A 14,765-nucleotide genomic window follows, 5' to 3' on the forward strand; every position below is an offset into this window, starting at 1 on the left:
ATGGGTGTGGAGGTATCACACCCCTAACATTAATCCATGCACCTCAGATTTTATGTTTGATTTCCTCATTTTTTGTTATAACTTAAATAAAAACGTGAAATAAACACGAAATTAGGTTTTACTAATAGCCATGATACAGAATAAAGATGGATCATTAATTCAAAGCATGACATTGCATACTTGATCAGAATTCCCACTATAGTTGTTGATTTGATAGTAGCATGCATTGCATTCATTGTACATGATGTAAGTAAAGCCACTGCCCCTAAGTATATTACATGGAGAAGGAAAAAAGGCAAAAGGGAAAAAACCCCATGAACCCCATACCTTGTGAACAGAGGACTCCAGCTCTGGAAATATTACCGGATCCCAAAAGAAGATACCAAAGCTGATTCACATGCATGTACAACATCATGGCAGATGGGGCAGCAGCTGACATCGTTTCGTCTTTGTACTAGTTTGGTTGGTGCTGCCGACATACCTTTCCGTCTTTGAACTACTAATTCGATTTTGCTTCACACAACTGAACACATGTTGTTATTCATCATCATGGTTCATGGAACTTACATGCCATTTGGGTTCGGTCCATTTCACATTGCAAAAATAATAACAAGGGTGTTTTTCATTAAAAAAATAATAAAATTGGTTTTAGTAGCGATCAAAGATAGTCCTGCTATGAGACAAACCAGTCCAAGTTAATTACCTTTACCATATAGGCCGAGCATGCATGTCTGGTCCCTTATGGCCCGTAATGGCACATAAGGCCTTTTAACTGGTCCCTTCATAATGGCCCGCACAACCAGGATAGTGAGTGGCCCCGAAGTGAAGGTGAAGTTGAGTTTGATTATTAATGTGGGAACTCAAAATCCCTTTGACCGTGGAGGAGAAAGAGGAACGGACAATGGAGGACCCGGAAGTGTCGACAACGTCGGCGGAAGCGACACTATTTATTAGATGTTGTTGATATGTGATCAACATTTGGTACCAATAGGTCGGTACAACATTGTTAATTTGACGTTGATGTTGACGCCATAAACATTGACATGAAGATTATGTGTACCTCTACGAGAGCTAGGATCAAGCTTAAAATCATTACTATTAAGGGAATTCACCTTTGACCATGAGAGGTAAATGTTTCCTTAGCCAAGGAACTCTAGCTAGAAATTCCCATTCGTCCACTAAATCTAACTTAGACATCGAAGTGCTTTTGGCTCATAAACATGTGTGCTAAGGGCTCACACTATCACACGCCTTTATATTTGAGATTATACGGTTGAGTGAATTCTCCTTATCGTTTATTTTGGTATTTTTGCAAAATGATAAAATATGCAAAATGATAAAATAGGCACTAAGGAAGAGTGCTATTATAACCACCTATATCCTATTTTCCTGGTCACCTTATATTAATTTAAAATTGATTTATTAATTATACGGTAGGTGAAAGAAAATATGTTAAGTAAATTGGCATTACATCACCCTTAAAGAAATAAAACCATATGGCCTTATACATATGTTGTTTATGATTGCCTTAGATATAATGACTCATTAAACTTAATAAACACCAGATGGAGAAATGGATATCCACTAGTATTTTTTTGGTCAAGTCAAGGTAGAAGTTGAATTACTAATGGAGAAAATTAATTCTCACGAAACTTGTAGGATTGAGAGGGATAATTTTTTATTTTTATTTTATGACTAATTTATCTTCTATCTTCATTAAAAAATAAAAATAAAATCGTCATTCAAGATTCATTAAATTTAGTGAGTCATCTTATACAAGTCAATCCCAAACAACTTAAATAGTATTCATAGCCTGTCATCTCATGCTAATGAAATAAGGACAAGTAGACAAAAATTCACACGTCCTTATTTTGTTAGCACATGACATCACTATAATGGTGTAATGGTGTACTCATGCCCTATAATTATCGCACAAACGAGAACTATGTATCCACCAGAGCAATGTTTGAGAGGCCACTTATCATCCTTTACAGTCCACGTTACAATTTGGGCTGAAAATTAACTTACATTTGGGCTTATCACCACAAAGTTAAGTCATCAAACCGGGGGCAAAAAACATATTGGAATAAATTGCAATTAATTTAGGTAGGTAATTTTTACACACCATTTTTTACTTCTCATGCATACCTCTTCATTTTTATTGTCAAATTGAACTATACAAACGAAAACAACAAACATAATTAAACCACTGTGTGTGAGAAGCTAAAAATAGTGTGTTTAATATTTCCCAAACATCCAGAAACACACAAAACCAAAATAAATACATATATTTGCAAGGACAAAATGTAATCAGCTACATTCACTAAACCACTTACACAATGATCAACTCGAGTTACCATTTATTATTTAACACAATAAACAAGCCTCTATATGACATAAATCACAAGAAAGCAGAAGAAGAAAAAAGAAGAAAGAAGATCTTTTTTAAATAAGTAAAAAATAAAGAATACTATTCTCTAATTTACACAATGAATTTTGAGCAATCACTGATGATCAGAACCTGCTGCGAATGCTTGAACCATAATCTGCATGAGCCTGACTCTAGTTTGCAAGGACAAAATGTAATCAGCCGTGTCTCTGAAAAGTCCATCCAACCCCGTCGAATCTTCACTGTTTGGAATCAGTCCCTTCAAAGTTTTCACCCTTCTTTTGATCCCAATATTATTGCTGAGCCTTCTTGCACTTTGTAGGCGTGTCCATGTCTTCTTCTTCTTCTTCAGGATCCTTCTTCTTGGCGATCTCTTGTTCCTCACAACCACTCCACCACTTTCCCGTGTGATGTTCCACAATGCCCCATTTGTGTAGGACTTTCCCTCGGTTTCTAGGACCGTGCCCTTTAAACCAAGGGAAACAAGGAGAGGCTGTTGAGAACCCATGAATCCCGCGATGACTTAACCCGAAGTTTAAGCCTTCCAAGCGTCAAGTTGGTTGTAAAAACTGAAACGACTACTATGACAGAACTGGCAGAATGGGTGGGGGTTTTATAGGATATAACTGGTAACTTGGTTGGCGGCCCTTAAGGATAATACATTTTAATTAGTGCAAATTAACTAATGAGAGAATGAAGGGGTGAGGACCACAAGGGGCAATTTCAAAGAAGGACTCCAAGGGAATAGGGGGATAATTGAACGGGATGGTACCAAGTGTAGCTACTGGTGGTGTTTACTAGCTTGTTGCTTTGGGCATGTTCTCCAACTTATGCACATGCAACCACATGAGTCTTGTAATGTCACCACCTAAGCCCCTCCCTTAAACCACCACCTTTCATCACGCCTATCCCATGGAAAACACCCTGGATTATTCCTCCCCCACCTTTCCAAATTCAATGCCATATATAATCATATATGTGAATTGCTATTGGGGTCATTAATTAATTTCCTCACGATTCCAGCTCAATCAAACATGGCAATCCACATTTATATATGATAAACCTAATTTTCTAGTTTCTAGGGTTTCTTGGTGGTTAGGCCGGCCTTGTTTCCAGGCAAGAAACCTATATTAAATAAAAAGAATTGGAGAAGCTGCAGAAATACCATTTGGGTTGAGAATTGGGTGGACAAATTAGATCTTGATGTTGGGATAAGATAGATTTTGTTCTGACATTCATGAACCCTAGTTTCCATCAAAGTGATGATTGATGTCTCTCAAGTCTTAGAAAAATAATTATTCCTAATTCATTAAGCCATGTTTTGTAACATGCATGCATGTCTGTTATATCATAGTACCCCCAGGAAACTTTAAACTTGGACAATCTTACAGAAAGATGCATGCATCTTCTGTCACTCATAAACTTTCGGTGGAGATATATACCATATACCGCTCCAAGCTTGATTGGATATTTATTGGCGGAATCCTATTACTTAGTTCTTGTTTAATATCTCTCAGCAAAACTAATTAGCAGTGTGTGTATATATATAAAATGGTTTATAAAATTTTTTTGTCTATTGATCTTTCTTCAATTCTTCATTTGACGGTCGGAAACTGAAAAGAATGTGTAAAAAATAAAAAGAAATGTGTAGATAACACCACCCTAAGAACAAGGCCGGCAGCAAGCAGCAATGTTTCAGCTGCATGCATGCATGCCCAGTATTAGTTCGTTTACACATTACCGTAAATAAAATCAAAACCAAACCTTCTAAATTTTTAATCATATTTTCATCCCTTTGGTGATAATCTGATTGTTTATGTCTAGAATGATGCTGTTTAATACTTCAGTTTATTTATTCTTTTTCCAATAAATCCCAAATTCTACTAACCCTAAACTCAAAACTTTTATCGGTTAGACCTTCAAATTAAACTTAGGGTAATGCTAAGGAGACTAGATGTAAACTAAATGATATGGAAGTTGATGATTAGATTATTAGTTTATTAACGTACTTATTTTTTATTAGTGATACATCATTTAGTTTGCAAATTTAGTCTACAAATTTAGTCTATCTGTCATTACTCATTAAACTTAACCCTTTCATAGAAAACAAGGTCGTTTTAGATGGGGATTGATTCTTTTGGAGCGATCTAACGACTTCAATTAATGTCTTCTGGTGGTTCAGTTAATCTACAAGCTATTGCTTAGCTTTGGGATTAAGCATGAGCCAAACAACACGATGCACATGTAGATGCGGTTACCATGTCTGGCCAGCATTATCGAAGTCCATAGATCGAACGGTTCTAAAATATGCCACGCTGCAAAACTTAGAACAGGGCTCCAGCTAGCTAGGGATACTTAGTTATAATGATTGTGCTAATTATTAAATATATCGATCAACCAATGGATAGGAAATTAGGGTGTCCTGATATTCTTGTCATCCTTTGGTTGGTGTTTATATACTATTTTAATGTGTATATGTACTAATTGGAAAATATAAACTCGGTTTAACAAAACAAACACATTTTGTGACGGCTATGCACATGGGGATTTATCCTAACCCTAGCTAGTAGTCATGCAAAGCATTATTGTTTCATCAATATTCTTAATTTTGCAAGCCCATGTAATTGTGAAACTAGTAATTACAGAAATTACTTTGAGCAAATCTGCTATGTGGACTTCATTTGTTAAGTGTTTGAGTTAGGGTCTTTAAACGTATACTATTAGCCAGTAACTAATTAATACGATGCTAATTACTTGTTTCAATTTACTCAACCAAATAATTTTTTGATATGAACCATACATGTTTTAAGTCCACATTCACGTATCACATACTTGCAAAAATTCACTCAAAAAGAAAACGTTTAGCCCTTTGATGGTTATGGTGTATATTTAATTGTTTATCAATAATTAGGGCACGATTAGATAACTAAACAACTTTTAATGTAAACTTTTATAAGGCTGTTCTTTCAATAAAGGCTAAATAATGATCAATTCAGATTATTATGAGAAATATTGTGGAATAAACCTATACTCAACAAAGTTAGGTACGAACTTGTTGACATGTCTCCATCTTAGGAAAAGTATTAGATGAATTCTGCACGAGGAGAAATATATTTTATATAGAAATTTTCAGTGAACATGGAAGCTTGACACTTAGTTAGCTGAAATGAATAAACTAATAACCTACACTTTAGCACAAGCGTGTCCAACTTAATGGGCAGCTACACCTCTCTCCCAAAACCATCATCTAGAAATATGCAGACACTTAATTATGTTCTCAATTATTATTATTTTTCCCCGTAATGAGTTGTTGGCTTTGTGACCATCATTATGATTAACCAACGCAATACAATATTCCCTCGTAATCAAGGAGTAAGTAAGCAATCAAATGTCATAGGAAGAGTATTAATTGTGAATTTTCGGCCTTAATTCTTCTTTTTCTTCTTCTTCCTTGAAATTCTGGTGTTATGTTTGCCTTGTCATGCTTATGAGGGTACTTTAGGAACCAAATTAAGGGAAATGATTATCTCTGGATTCCTTGCCACCTAATCCATTTAGTTCGGGATCCGGACCATTGAGATTTGATTCAAAGGCTACAAATAGAGGGTCCTTTTAAAAGTGATAATAACGGTAGCCGTTGAATCAAATTCCAACAGCTCGGATCCCGGATTAGGTGGAAAGGGATTCGAAGAGGATCTCTTTCTCAAATTAAGGTGCAGGTGTGCTGTGGTGGCCACCTACGTGGCGCATGAAAAGCTTGCTCTACATATCACATATCGACATTCCACATGTTCGTGCGTATGGCGACGTGCTCACATGAGAAAACATGATTTTTGCATTCAATAATGAAACATCATTATTTCTCCTTTGGTTTTTATGTTTTTCCACTTTAGTTTCTTTAGCATTCCTAATGAATCGTGCATCTAGATTTTCCTTCAAAACTTAAAACTTTCAATTAGTAAATAATTAGTAATTATAGTACTATATAAGGGTGGGGTTTTTGTGCACTTAGGCCATCTCCCACATAAGCCCCTTCTCTCTATCCTCTCTTTTTAACTATTTATTAAACATGATATTTTAGAGAGCTAAAGCATAGTCTGGACTATGTTTAGCCCTCCATGGTTGGATGTTTGGAGATAGCCTTGGTCAAGGAGAGGTGAAGAAAATGGTATAGCCCGGCTCCCTACTAGAAATTAATTTGGCTTAGCCCGCGTTGGGAGGCCACAGCAAGGGAACTTTGGCATTCTAGTGGTGACAACAGTTCTTATCATGACGGATCTATCCTATCCATCTCCATAATAGTAAAACTCATTTATCTCTATAATCACAAAGTAATCGTCGAGTATTCTCCATAACCATTCTTGCCAATAACGAATTTTCCATCGATGACACTAACACTGTTCTACCTTTATCGAGGTTAATAAAAATTGAATTGGGTTAGTTATTTAGCGATTAAAAACATTCTCAATGTCAAGCAACATAAAAACTAGGATTAATAATCTAACCAGTAAACAAATACCCGTAGAATTATTTAAGCTTACAGATAAACTCATGAAGGGATAATTCATTGTCAACGTTCTTATTATTTTAATATTCTGTAATTATCTAAAAGATAGAGTTGTGTATTAGTTAGTGTAATTATGTCATAGGTTTTTAGACTTATCCCAATTAGAGTTTCATTCTCCGTGAATGACTTCATGTGAAGTAGTTATGCAATAAAACCGATTGGTAATTTGAATCAAAATTTATAAACTTGATCCTCGTTTGTGTAACAATTATTCCTCATCCCTGCAGAGATCACAACACATATAATGACATTGGTCCTTCTTGGATATAGAGTCAAATAATCAATACAAAAAGATTGCCAAACAGATAAATTAACCTCTTGACCTAAGGTAATCTCTTGAGAAAGATTGAATTATTCTAATTGCATGCCTAGCTAGGTCTGACAATAAAATTCTACATCTTGAGTCAAGGGAGCCAAAAACTAGCCATAGTTCTCTCCTCCTCTGAAAGGAACTCCTCTTTTTTGAATGTCAAATCATACTCCTCCTGGTTATAATGATGCCGGCAATAAGTTCCATTAGCTTCAAATGCCTTCACAAGCTTGAAGAACAACGTCTTTATTGGCTGATCATCAAGATCCGCACAAGCTTTGTAGTTGAGCAGAATATTATGAGCTCTACCGCGGAAAAACCCTAAAACAAAATCTTCAAAACCCATAGGCAGGCACTTCAACATACTAAGCATGGCTTCACAAGTTTGCACAAAAACTCTTTTGTTCAACTTTGAGTTGGATTTCTCTCCATCGAGTCGCGGATACTCACTATTGAGGTAGGGTTTACCGTTCATGAGAACCAATTGTTGAATCAAAACAAGTGTCTCCAATATATTAGATTGTTTCAAAATAACCCCTTCAAGCGAAACGTTGCCGCTTTTAGGCAAGTTAGGGTTGAAATCAAGGCCATAAGAGTGGTAAAACAGTTGGGGAGGCTGAGTGGGAGAATTGCTAGGAAAGAATATGTCAAATAAAAACAAGCCTTGGTGATAAGGAGCACCCTCTCGACCAACTATCACAGCTCTCATGACATCAATCCTTGATTCATAAACCCTTACAAAAATTGAACTTGGGAGACCTTGCCTTAGGATTCCGCGTTCTTCTTGAATCCGTTTGGCTAGTGCTGCGTCTATACAATTATAAAACGGTTTCTCGCGGAAGTAATGATCATAAGGAGGGTAAGCACTCATCGAAAAGTTCTTGAACTCATGGAACCTCCTCTCCACCCTATCTTTTATTTCTTCAATTTCTCCATAAAACTTCGACGACGTCTCTTTTATTTCTTCAATTTCCCCGTAAAACTTCGACGATGTTGGACGTTCTTCCAATGCTTCTTCCCCAAGCTCCCCATGATTAAGCTTTGGTGTTGGTTTGGACTTAAACTCCCACTCCTTCACGATCGGGATCGATGGTTTGAACGTCTCTTGGAACCTATAATAACTATAAATCCCATAAAAGTCCATTGCTTTGATTTTCTTGTTAACTATCTTCAAAAAACTTTTCTCGCATCCGATACAATCTACCACAACTCTGGTATCTAATATATATAGAACTACCGACAATATATATATATATATATATATATATATATATATATATATAAATTGTCTTATAAATCATTAGTAGATTGAATTTAGGATACTAAAAGATCTATTTCTTTCATAACTGTATTACTTTCAAGACAAGCAATCTTATCCAGTTTACTATAAATAAATCCCAAACTAATATTGTAGTAGTGTAATGGGAAATATGCATCACATAAATTCTTCAACCCTCCTTTTCTCTCCGCTGCACACCTCTCTCTCTCCAGTAAAATAGGCAACAACACACACAAACACACACACACACACATATATATATATATATATATATATATATAACTTTTTCTTTGCTTTGAGTTAGTAATAATCGGAAAACCAAATTCTAAGAGGAATGAAAGAATTAAAATTAAGGGTGGTGTTATCCACACTTTTTTTTTTTTTTTTTACTTCTCACATATTATTTATTAATATATGTCATTTGATTTTTTTTCATTCAATCGATCCGCCCAAAAATTGAGAAGGGTATGTGAAAGATAAAAAAAGGTGTATAGATAGCACCCAAACCAAACTGGATCATTTAAATAAAGGACAGCCTTGTTTGGTATTCATGTTTGAGCAATCCGAGTTGCATTCCTATTACAGAGGCCTAAACGTGGCCATTTGTGCCACTTAATACTACGGTCTAGTGATATTCACTTGTAAGTAAGAAGGCTTAGGTTGGATTCTCATCAAAGGCGAATTTGAACTACATTATTACTTGTCCATTGCGAAATCATTCCCTCCTCTCAGTATAGATAATATCATTTGTTCAAAAAAAAAAAAAAAAAAAGCAAACAAACAAACGTGGCCGTTTGTAAGATTATGCCTTTCGTTGAATTATTATTATTTTTTTTTAAATTTTTTTCATGGAATAAATGATGCAACAACCAACCGAATTTGAGACCCTATTAATTTTATTTATTTAGTTAAGGATCATTTGGAAATATTTTAAAAATAGTAAAAAGTGCTTTGGGGAAAATGTTATTGGAACCAATCCTTAGTAAAAATGCAAACGAATCCTGAAAAAACACTTGAAGCGCTTCCTACAATAAACACATAACCGATGTTTCTTGCATGAACCACTTCAAGTGCTTTTGGAATCCAAAACTATTTTCTCTAAAAACACTTTTAGTCATTTTAAAAGTACTTCCAAACAAACTTTTAATTAGTATGACTCCGTTGACAATTATTAATGTTAGGGAGCAACACTTTCAAAATCAAATTAAGAAAGAAAAGAATGTCCAAATCTTTGACAATAAATTGCATGGTATTGCAGATTGAAATAGGAACTCTCTGGATTTCTTTCATCCAAATCTTTTAGATTCTTTAATCATATCCGTTCAACAAAAAATAGAATGGCCAAAAATTAATTTTCTTTTCTACATTTCCTGTTCTTCCCTCTTCTCACTTCTCTCTTCGACTCTCTCCTCTCTCTATCTGGGAGGATTACAACCGGAGGCCGAAAGACAATGGTGTGGGCGTAGTGGGTCGGCAACCGGAGCCTGCACCCTTCAGAGCACACAAAGAATTGAAGGACAGAGGAGTCGCATGAAAGGGATCCAGAGGCAATCTTGATCCTTATCGATTGACGCCTGGTTTTATCTTTTCTAAATTTTTTTTAGATTGACACCTACTACTTTAGTACGTACCATGAAAAAGAATTGTACATCTTCAATAAAGTAGTTGTGGAATTAAATATTGACACATATATAAATTTGTCTGGGCTTAAAATGTTATTGGGCCAAGTGTAGGTTCGACCCAAAGCTGCCTGGTGGTCCCAGGCTGTTCAAGGTATAGTTAGAACGGGACAAGAAGTCCTAGTCAGAATACGGGTTCAACTTGACCATGAGGAGGTTTTGTTGCTATAAATAGAGAGCAGAGTGCATCATCCAGGGACCTCCAATTAAACACACAATTGCCCTGCGCAAACCTCTCAAACATCTTTAGATTTTTTTTATTTTCTTTTTTGACCGACACATCTTCAGTTTGGATAAACAGCACTGTGAAGGCAACTGGCGAACATCTTCAGTTTGGATAAACAGCACTGTTGCCGTAGAATCAGCCGATCAAGGAGTACCTTCAGTTTGGATAAACAGCACTGCGTCGACGACGACTAGTTACCTATCCAAGTCTCGGCCGAGAAAGGTTTCCGAATCCTTATTGGTAGAGGTCATCTTATTAGTCTTCTCGGCGAAGTAATGTGTTACGAGTTACGACATTCGGCACATTTAACGCCGAATGGTTTTATGATTGGATATTCGTAAGTGAGTTTTAGAGTTTGGCATTCTGACGGCCGAACCACATTTACCATCAAGATACACATCTCCTTTGAGTACTTGTGTCCATATAGTCCGGTGTCAATTCGACGTGCTTATACTCTCACGAATATAATCACTGTGACTGAATCTGGCGCCGACGATTCGTGAACTTCGCAGAACTAGCAGCCTTGTCTTCAGACTCGAGAATCCAAAGGCCGAGATTTGTTCCTTCCTCGGCCGCAGTCGCAAGATCAAGAAGTCAGCAACGCGCTTAGCACAACATCAACAAATTTTACTCCTCGGCCGACGAGTTGGCACACCCCGCATCAACTGAAGGACGTAGTTAGCTCATTAGTTACTCGGTCTGCGTGCCATGTAAGCTTTGTAATTTTTAGGGTCAACAAAATTAGAAAAATTCTACAAACATGGAAGTAGTTGATTGCACAACTATAAACAGTTACATATTAACTATCCAAGAGCTGGGGGGAAACAAAAAGATCAAACGGCCAGAAAAAAAATAGAAGAAAAAGTCACGGCCTGAAAAGAAAATTGTCTAATTGGACATTATTTACGAGAAATTCTTCGCCACGGCCGTTGCATGCACAAATTAGTAGGAAGAGCTTTTCAGTATTTAACAACGATGAGAAAATATGTGAAGGATCACTGCTCAAGTAAGAGTTGGCCTGGTCTTCAACATCATTTTATTTGCAAAATTTTGAGGATATGTCCCAAAACAAAAGGACTCTGAATACTAGGGACGATGGAAATCATAAACCAAAAGTTTTCCAATTTTTTGCCAAATAAAAAAGTTTGAGCAAATAACCAATTAGACGTAAAGACCAACTTGAAACTAATAGAGGGGGAAAATACTCTATAACAAAAAAAACCCCAGATTACATGGCAGCAAAAAACTAAGAAATGTAAAATGTGGTTAAAGATTCTCAATACAAATTGTAACTCTGCATATAGAACACCTTTACAGGTAACTCAAAATGTTAACTGTTTCAACGAGTAGGACCCCGAACTTGTTTCAAGGAGGGGTGGGCATTTTAGTGGGTCTAATGACCAACCCAACCGATATGTTGGGTTCTAAACATTAAAAACTTATTTTTGGGTAAACACCCGTCCACCCGTTCTATATGCGGGTTAGGATGGGTTGAAGTACTATTAACCCGATTGAACCCAACCCACCCAAATGACAATAAATAGTACACTTCCAACCTTTGAAAGCAGATAACACTTATCTCCATTTTACAGACTTGCTTGTGGAACCACCCAACAGAATTTATAATTTGCCAATGCTGGGACTTGAACACTATGCAGCGCATAAGAAAGTGATTTGATTTGAAATTAAGAACAGGGGGCATTGGAGCTAAATCAAGTTCTCCATTTTCCCACTCAAATTAAACGTTTTACTTCTTTAAGTTTCATCCGTTGTGGCATCAGTTTAAGCAAAGGAAAACAGCTGAATAAAGTGGCATCATGAAATTTTCATACCAATCAGAAATTAAGTGACCACAAAAGAATAATGTGTAAGAAAGGGAAATAAAACAGACACACGGATGAAGTATACCGATTCAACGGCTTCTAACTTCATTCATGTAGGACAAATGTTGCGTATTAGTTCAGCATCTACAGGTTCAATGTTTCTCCCACAGTCGAGAATCAAAGTCTCTGAAATAAATTATCAAACTAATCACTGCAGAAATAACAAGAAATATTTTATAAATAAAGAGTGACTTATTGTTTCCAGTGTCATGACAAGATGTAACGGATACCAACATACATGAAGGAAAAAGGAATTACATCTGCAATTTTTCAACTTTGTAAAGAGATCCAAAAATTAATGAAAAAGTGATACCCTTTCATCTTCGAATTTTCATTGCCCGAAACTCATCACAGCAATCAACAAAATCTGTAAGAGCCAACAACTTTTGAGGCAGTCTACATTTCTCTTTCTATGCACTAGAATTTCTTACAATTTTCTACATTGTTTTTATTAGAATCATTTTAAAAGCCATACAAATCAAGGGAGATGAGGAAAATAAAATCTGTTTGGAAAGCAAATTAAAAGAACCCCATGATTGAAGCCAAGGTTGTACATATCAGTTTAGTTGACATTTTAATTTCCCATCAGAATGACATGTACTAGTAGGTCAACACTATTTCAGATTTGGATGCAAAGGATGAAACATGATCACAATGCTACAAGTTAACAATAAAAGGATGTATATTGACGTGCTTATTCTTGGTCACATGCTATGTGAAGAACTCTATTCGCTGTAGCCTATAGTTATAAAAAGGTTTTCGGCTCAGTTACTCGAAGATCCAAGACCCTTTAGGTTCGCTTTTGGTGTTATCATGAGAATGTTAGATTATTAGTGTTAGAATGTTCGAGGTATTCTAAGCTGTCTGCCCATGTTTCGTACAAAGGAACTGGTCACATATTGACCTGGTGTTTCTTAAAGAAAGGAAATTTGTTCTTCTGAATTCCACCTATGTGTCTAACTAAAGTAATTGACTAAGGCCAACCTAAAACCGAAGTTTGAAACTTACCAGTTATAGGCTGCACAAGTTGGAAGATTGATAAGCTGCATCACAACAATGTAGATGAAATTTAGACTGCTAGCTCACTGCTCAACTCAATTAGTAAATATATTCACATACATATCAATGACGTAATATGTATCACAGAGGCAAGTAGGCAACCCAATGTCATATGCCAATTTGATTATTCGTATAATTTCCACAGAAAAAACACAAACATAAGAGCAATCTTGAGCCAAATCCTTCCCTTTTCTTACCAATGCTCTGTCTAAACCCAAAATTTGCAGAAAATGCACTTAAATAACATAGCAGTACATTGTGTTGGGACAATAATATCAACACACTATCGATGATATCGCAAAGTTTTCATATATAATGAAAGAAAAAAGGGAAAGAAAGTAGAGAGCAAATACCTATGAGGAGTGACATCAGAGAATTTGGTAGGAGCCCAAGCCATTAACATATTGCCAACACAAAGCAAGCTTCCTTCATAATCCACACCATTCACTGTGAATCCATTATGTGCAACTTCACCAACACAAATGGCAAAATTGTAATAATTAGTGGCTAAAAGTGAAATTAATTAGGGAGTAATCAAAAATAATAAAAAATTAATTAAGGAGTAGGCAGGTACCGCTTAAAGCGAAGCTGGTTGTCGGGGACGTTGTCGATGAGATTGATATGATCGTAGCGAGAGAAGGCACGTCTGAGAGACGGGAGTGACTGTTGGGTTGTGGGCTTCTTTCCGGAGGGTCCGGATGAGGTTTGGTAAGGCTCCGGCTGCTCTTGCTCTCGACCCCATTTTTTATTTCGCCGTCTGTCTCCCTGTCTCTCTCTCTCTCTCTCTCTGTCTCTTTCTCCTTCTCTACATATCTTTCTGTGTTGCTATGCTGCACAATAACTCAGTTCATACCTTATTGCAATTATACAAAGAGAAGAAACAAGTGTGGAAGTCTTTGAAAGGCTCCAACATTCAAACAACATTAGCTGGATTGTATGCATCCTTCACTGCTTTTCATTTCTACTGTCTCCGTTTCTGTTGGGAATCTTTCAATTAAGTTTATTTAAGTGACTTTTGTAGAGTTCACTTCATATCCTAATTTCAGATCGTCCATTTTTAAGTCTTATTTCAAAGATCATTCAAATTTGAAATCATTTGAAAAATCTTATTCATTTATTTACTTCACTATAATTGCATGTCTTGATGGTTATAAGTTTACTTGTTTACAAGAATGATCTATGAATAATTTACTAAAATATAGACGGCTTTGATTGTTGAAAAATGTTATAGTTCATTTTATTTACTTATATTTTGAAAATGCCTCTACCTTGTGAATTTATATTCAAAGCACGAAGGCGTTGATTATTCATAAATCAAATGTAATCTTGAATCACCATATAATATTCTGACAACCAAGTTCAAACACCATTCT

At 36.0% G+C, this 14,765-nt stretch overlaps 2 protein-coding genes and 1 long non-coding RNA gene across 3 annotated transcripts; all 3 read right to left on the bottom strand.

The window, feature by feature from the left end:
- Positions 1-2,450: 2,450 nt before the first annotated feature.
- Positions 2,451-3,416, bottom strand: LOC103956876 (transcription factor UPBEAT1-like). Its single transcript, XM_009368928.3, has one exon. It carries the CDS (start codon positions 2,895-2,897, stop codon positions 2,505-2,507), a length of 393 nt encoding a protein of 130 aa, XP_009367203.2. The 5' UTR covers positions 2,898-3,416; the 3' UTR covers positions 2,451-2,504.
- A 3,944-nt stretch (positions 3,417-7,360) lies between these two features.
- Positions 7,361-8,410, bottom strand: LOC103956942 (putative ubiquitin-conjugating enzyme E2 38). Its single transcript, XM_009369006.2, has one exon. It carries the CDS (start codon positions 8,408-8,410, stop codon positions 7,361-7,363), a length of 1,050 nt encoding a protein of 349 aa, XP_009367281.2.
- A 4,083-nt stretch (positions 8,411-12,493) lies between these two features.
- Positions 12,494-14,448, bottom strand: LOC125472708. Its single transcript, XR_007254628.1, has 3 exons — positions 13,967-14,448; positions 13,746-13,860; positions 12,494-13,376 (listed from the first exon to the last, which is right to left on the bottom strand). It is a non-coding gene; the product is annotated as an uncharacterized LOC125472708 (long non-coding RNA).
- Between the last annotated feature and the right edge of the window lie 317 nt (positions 14,449-14,765).

This window comes from the organism of the source record quoted next, unplaced genomic scaffold, assembly GCF_019419815.1.
Source record: "Pyrus x bretschneideri cultivar Hongxiangsu unplaced genomic scaffold, Pyrus_bretschneideri_v1 Contig71, whole genome shotgun sequence".
Taxonomy (NCBI): Eukaryota; Viridiplantae; Streptophyta; class Magnoliopsida; order Rosales; family Rosaceae; genus Pyrus; species Pyrus x bretschneideri.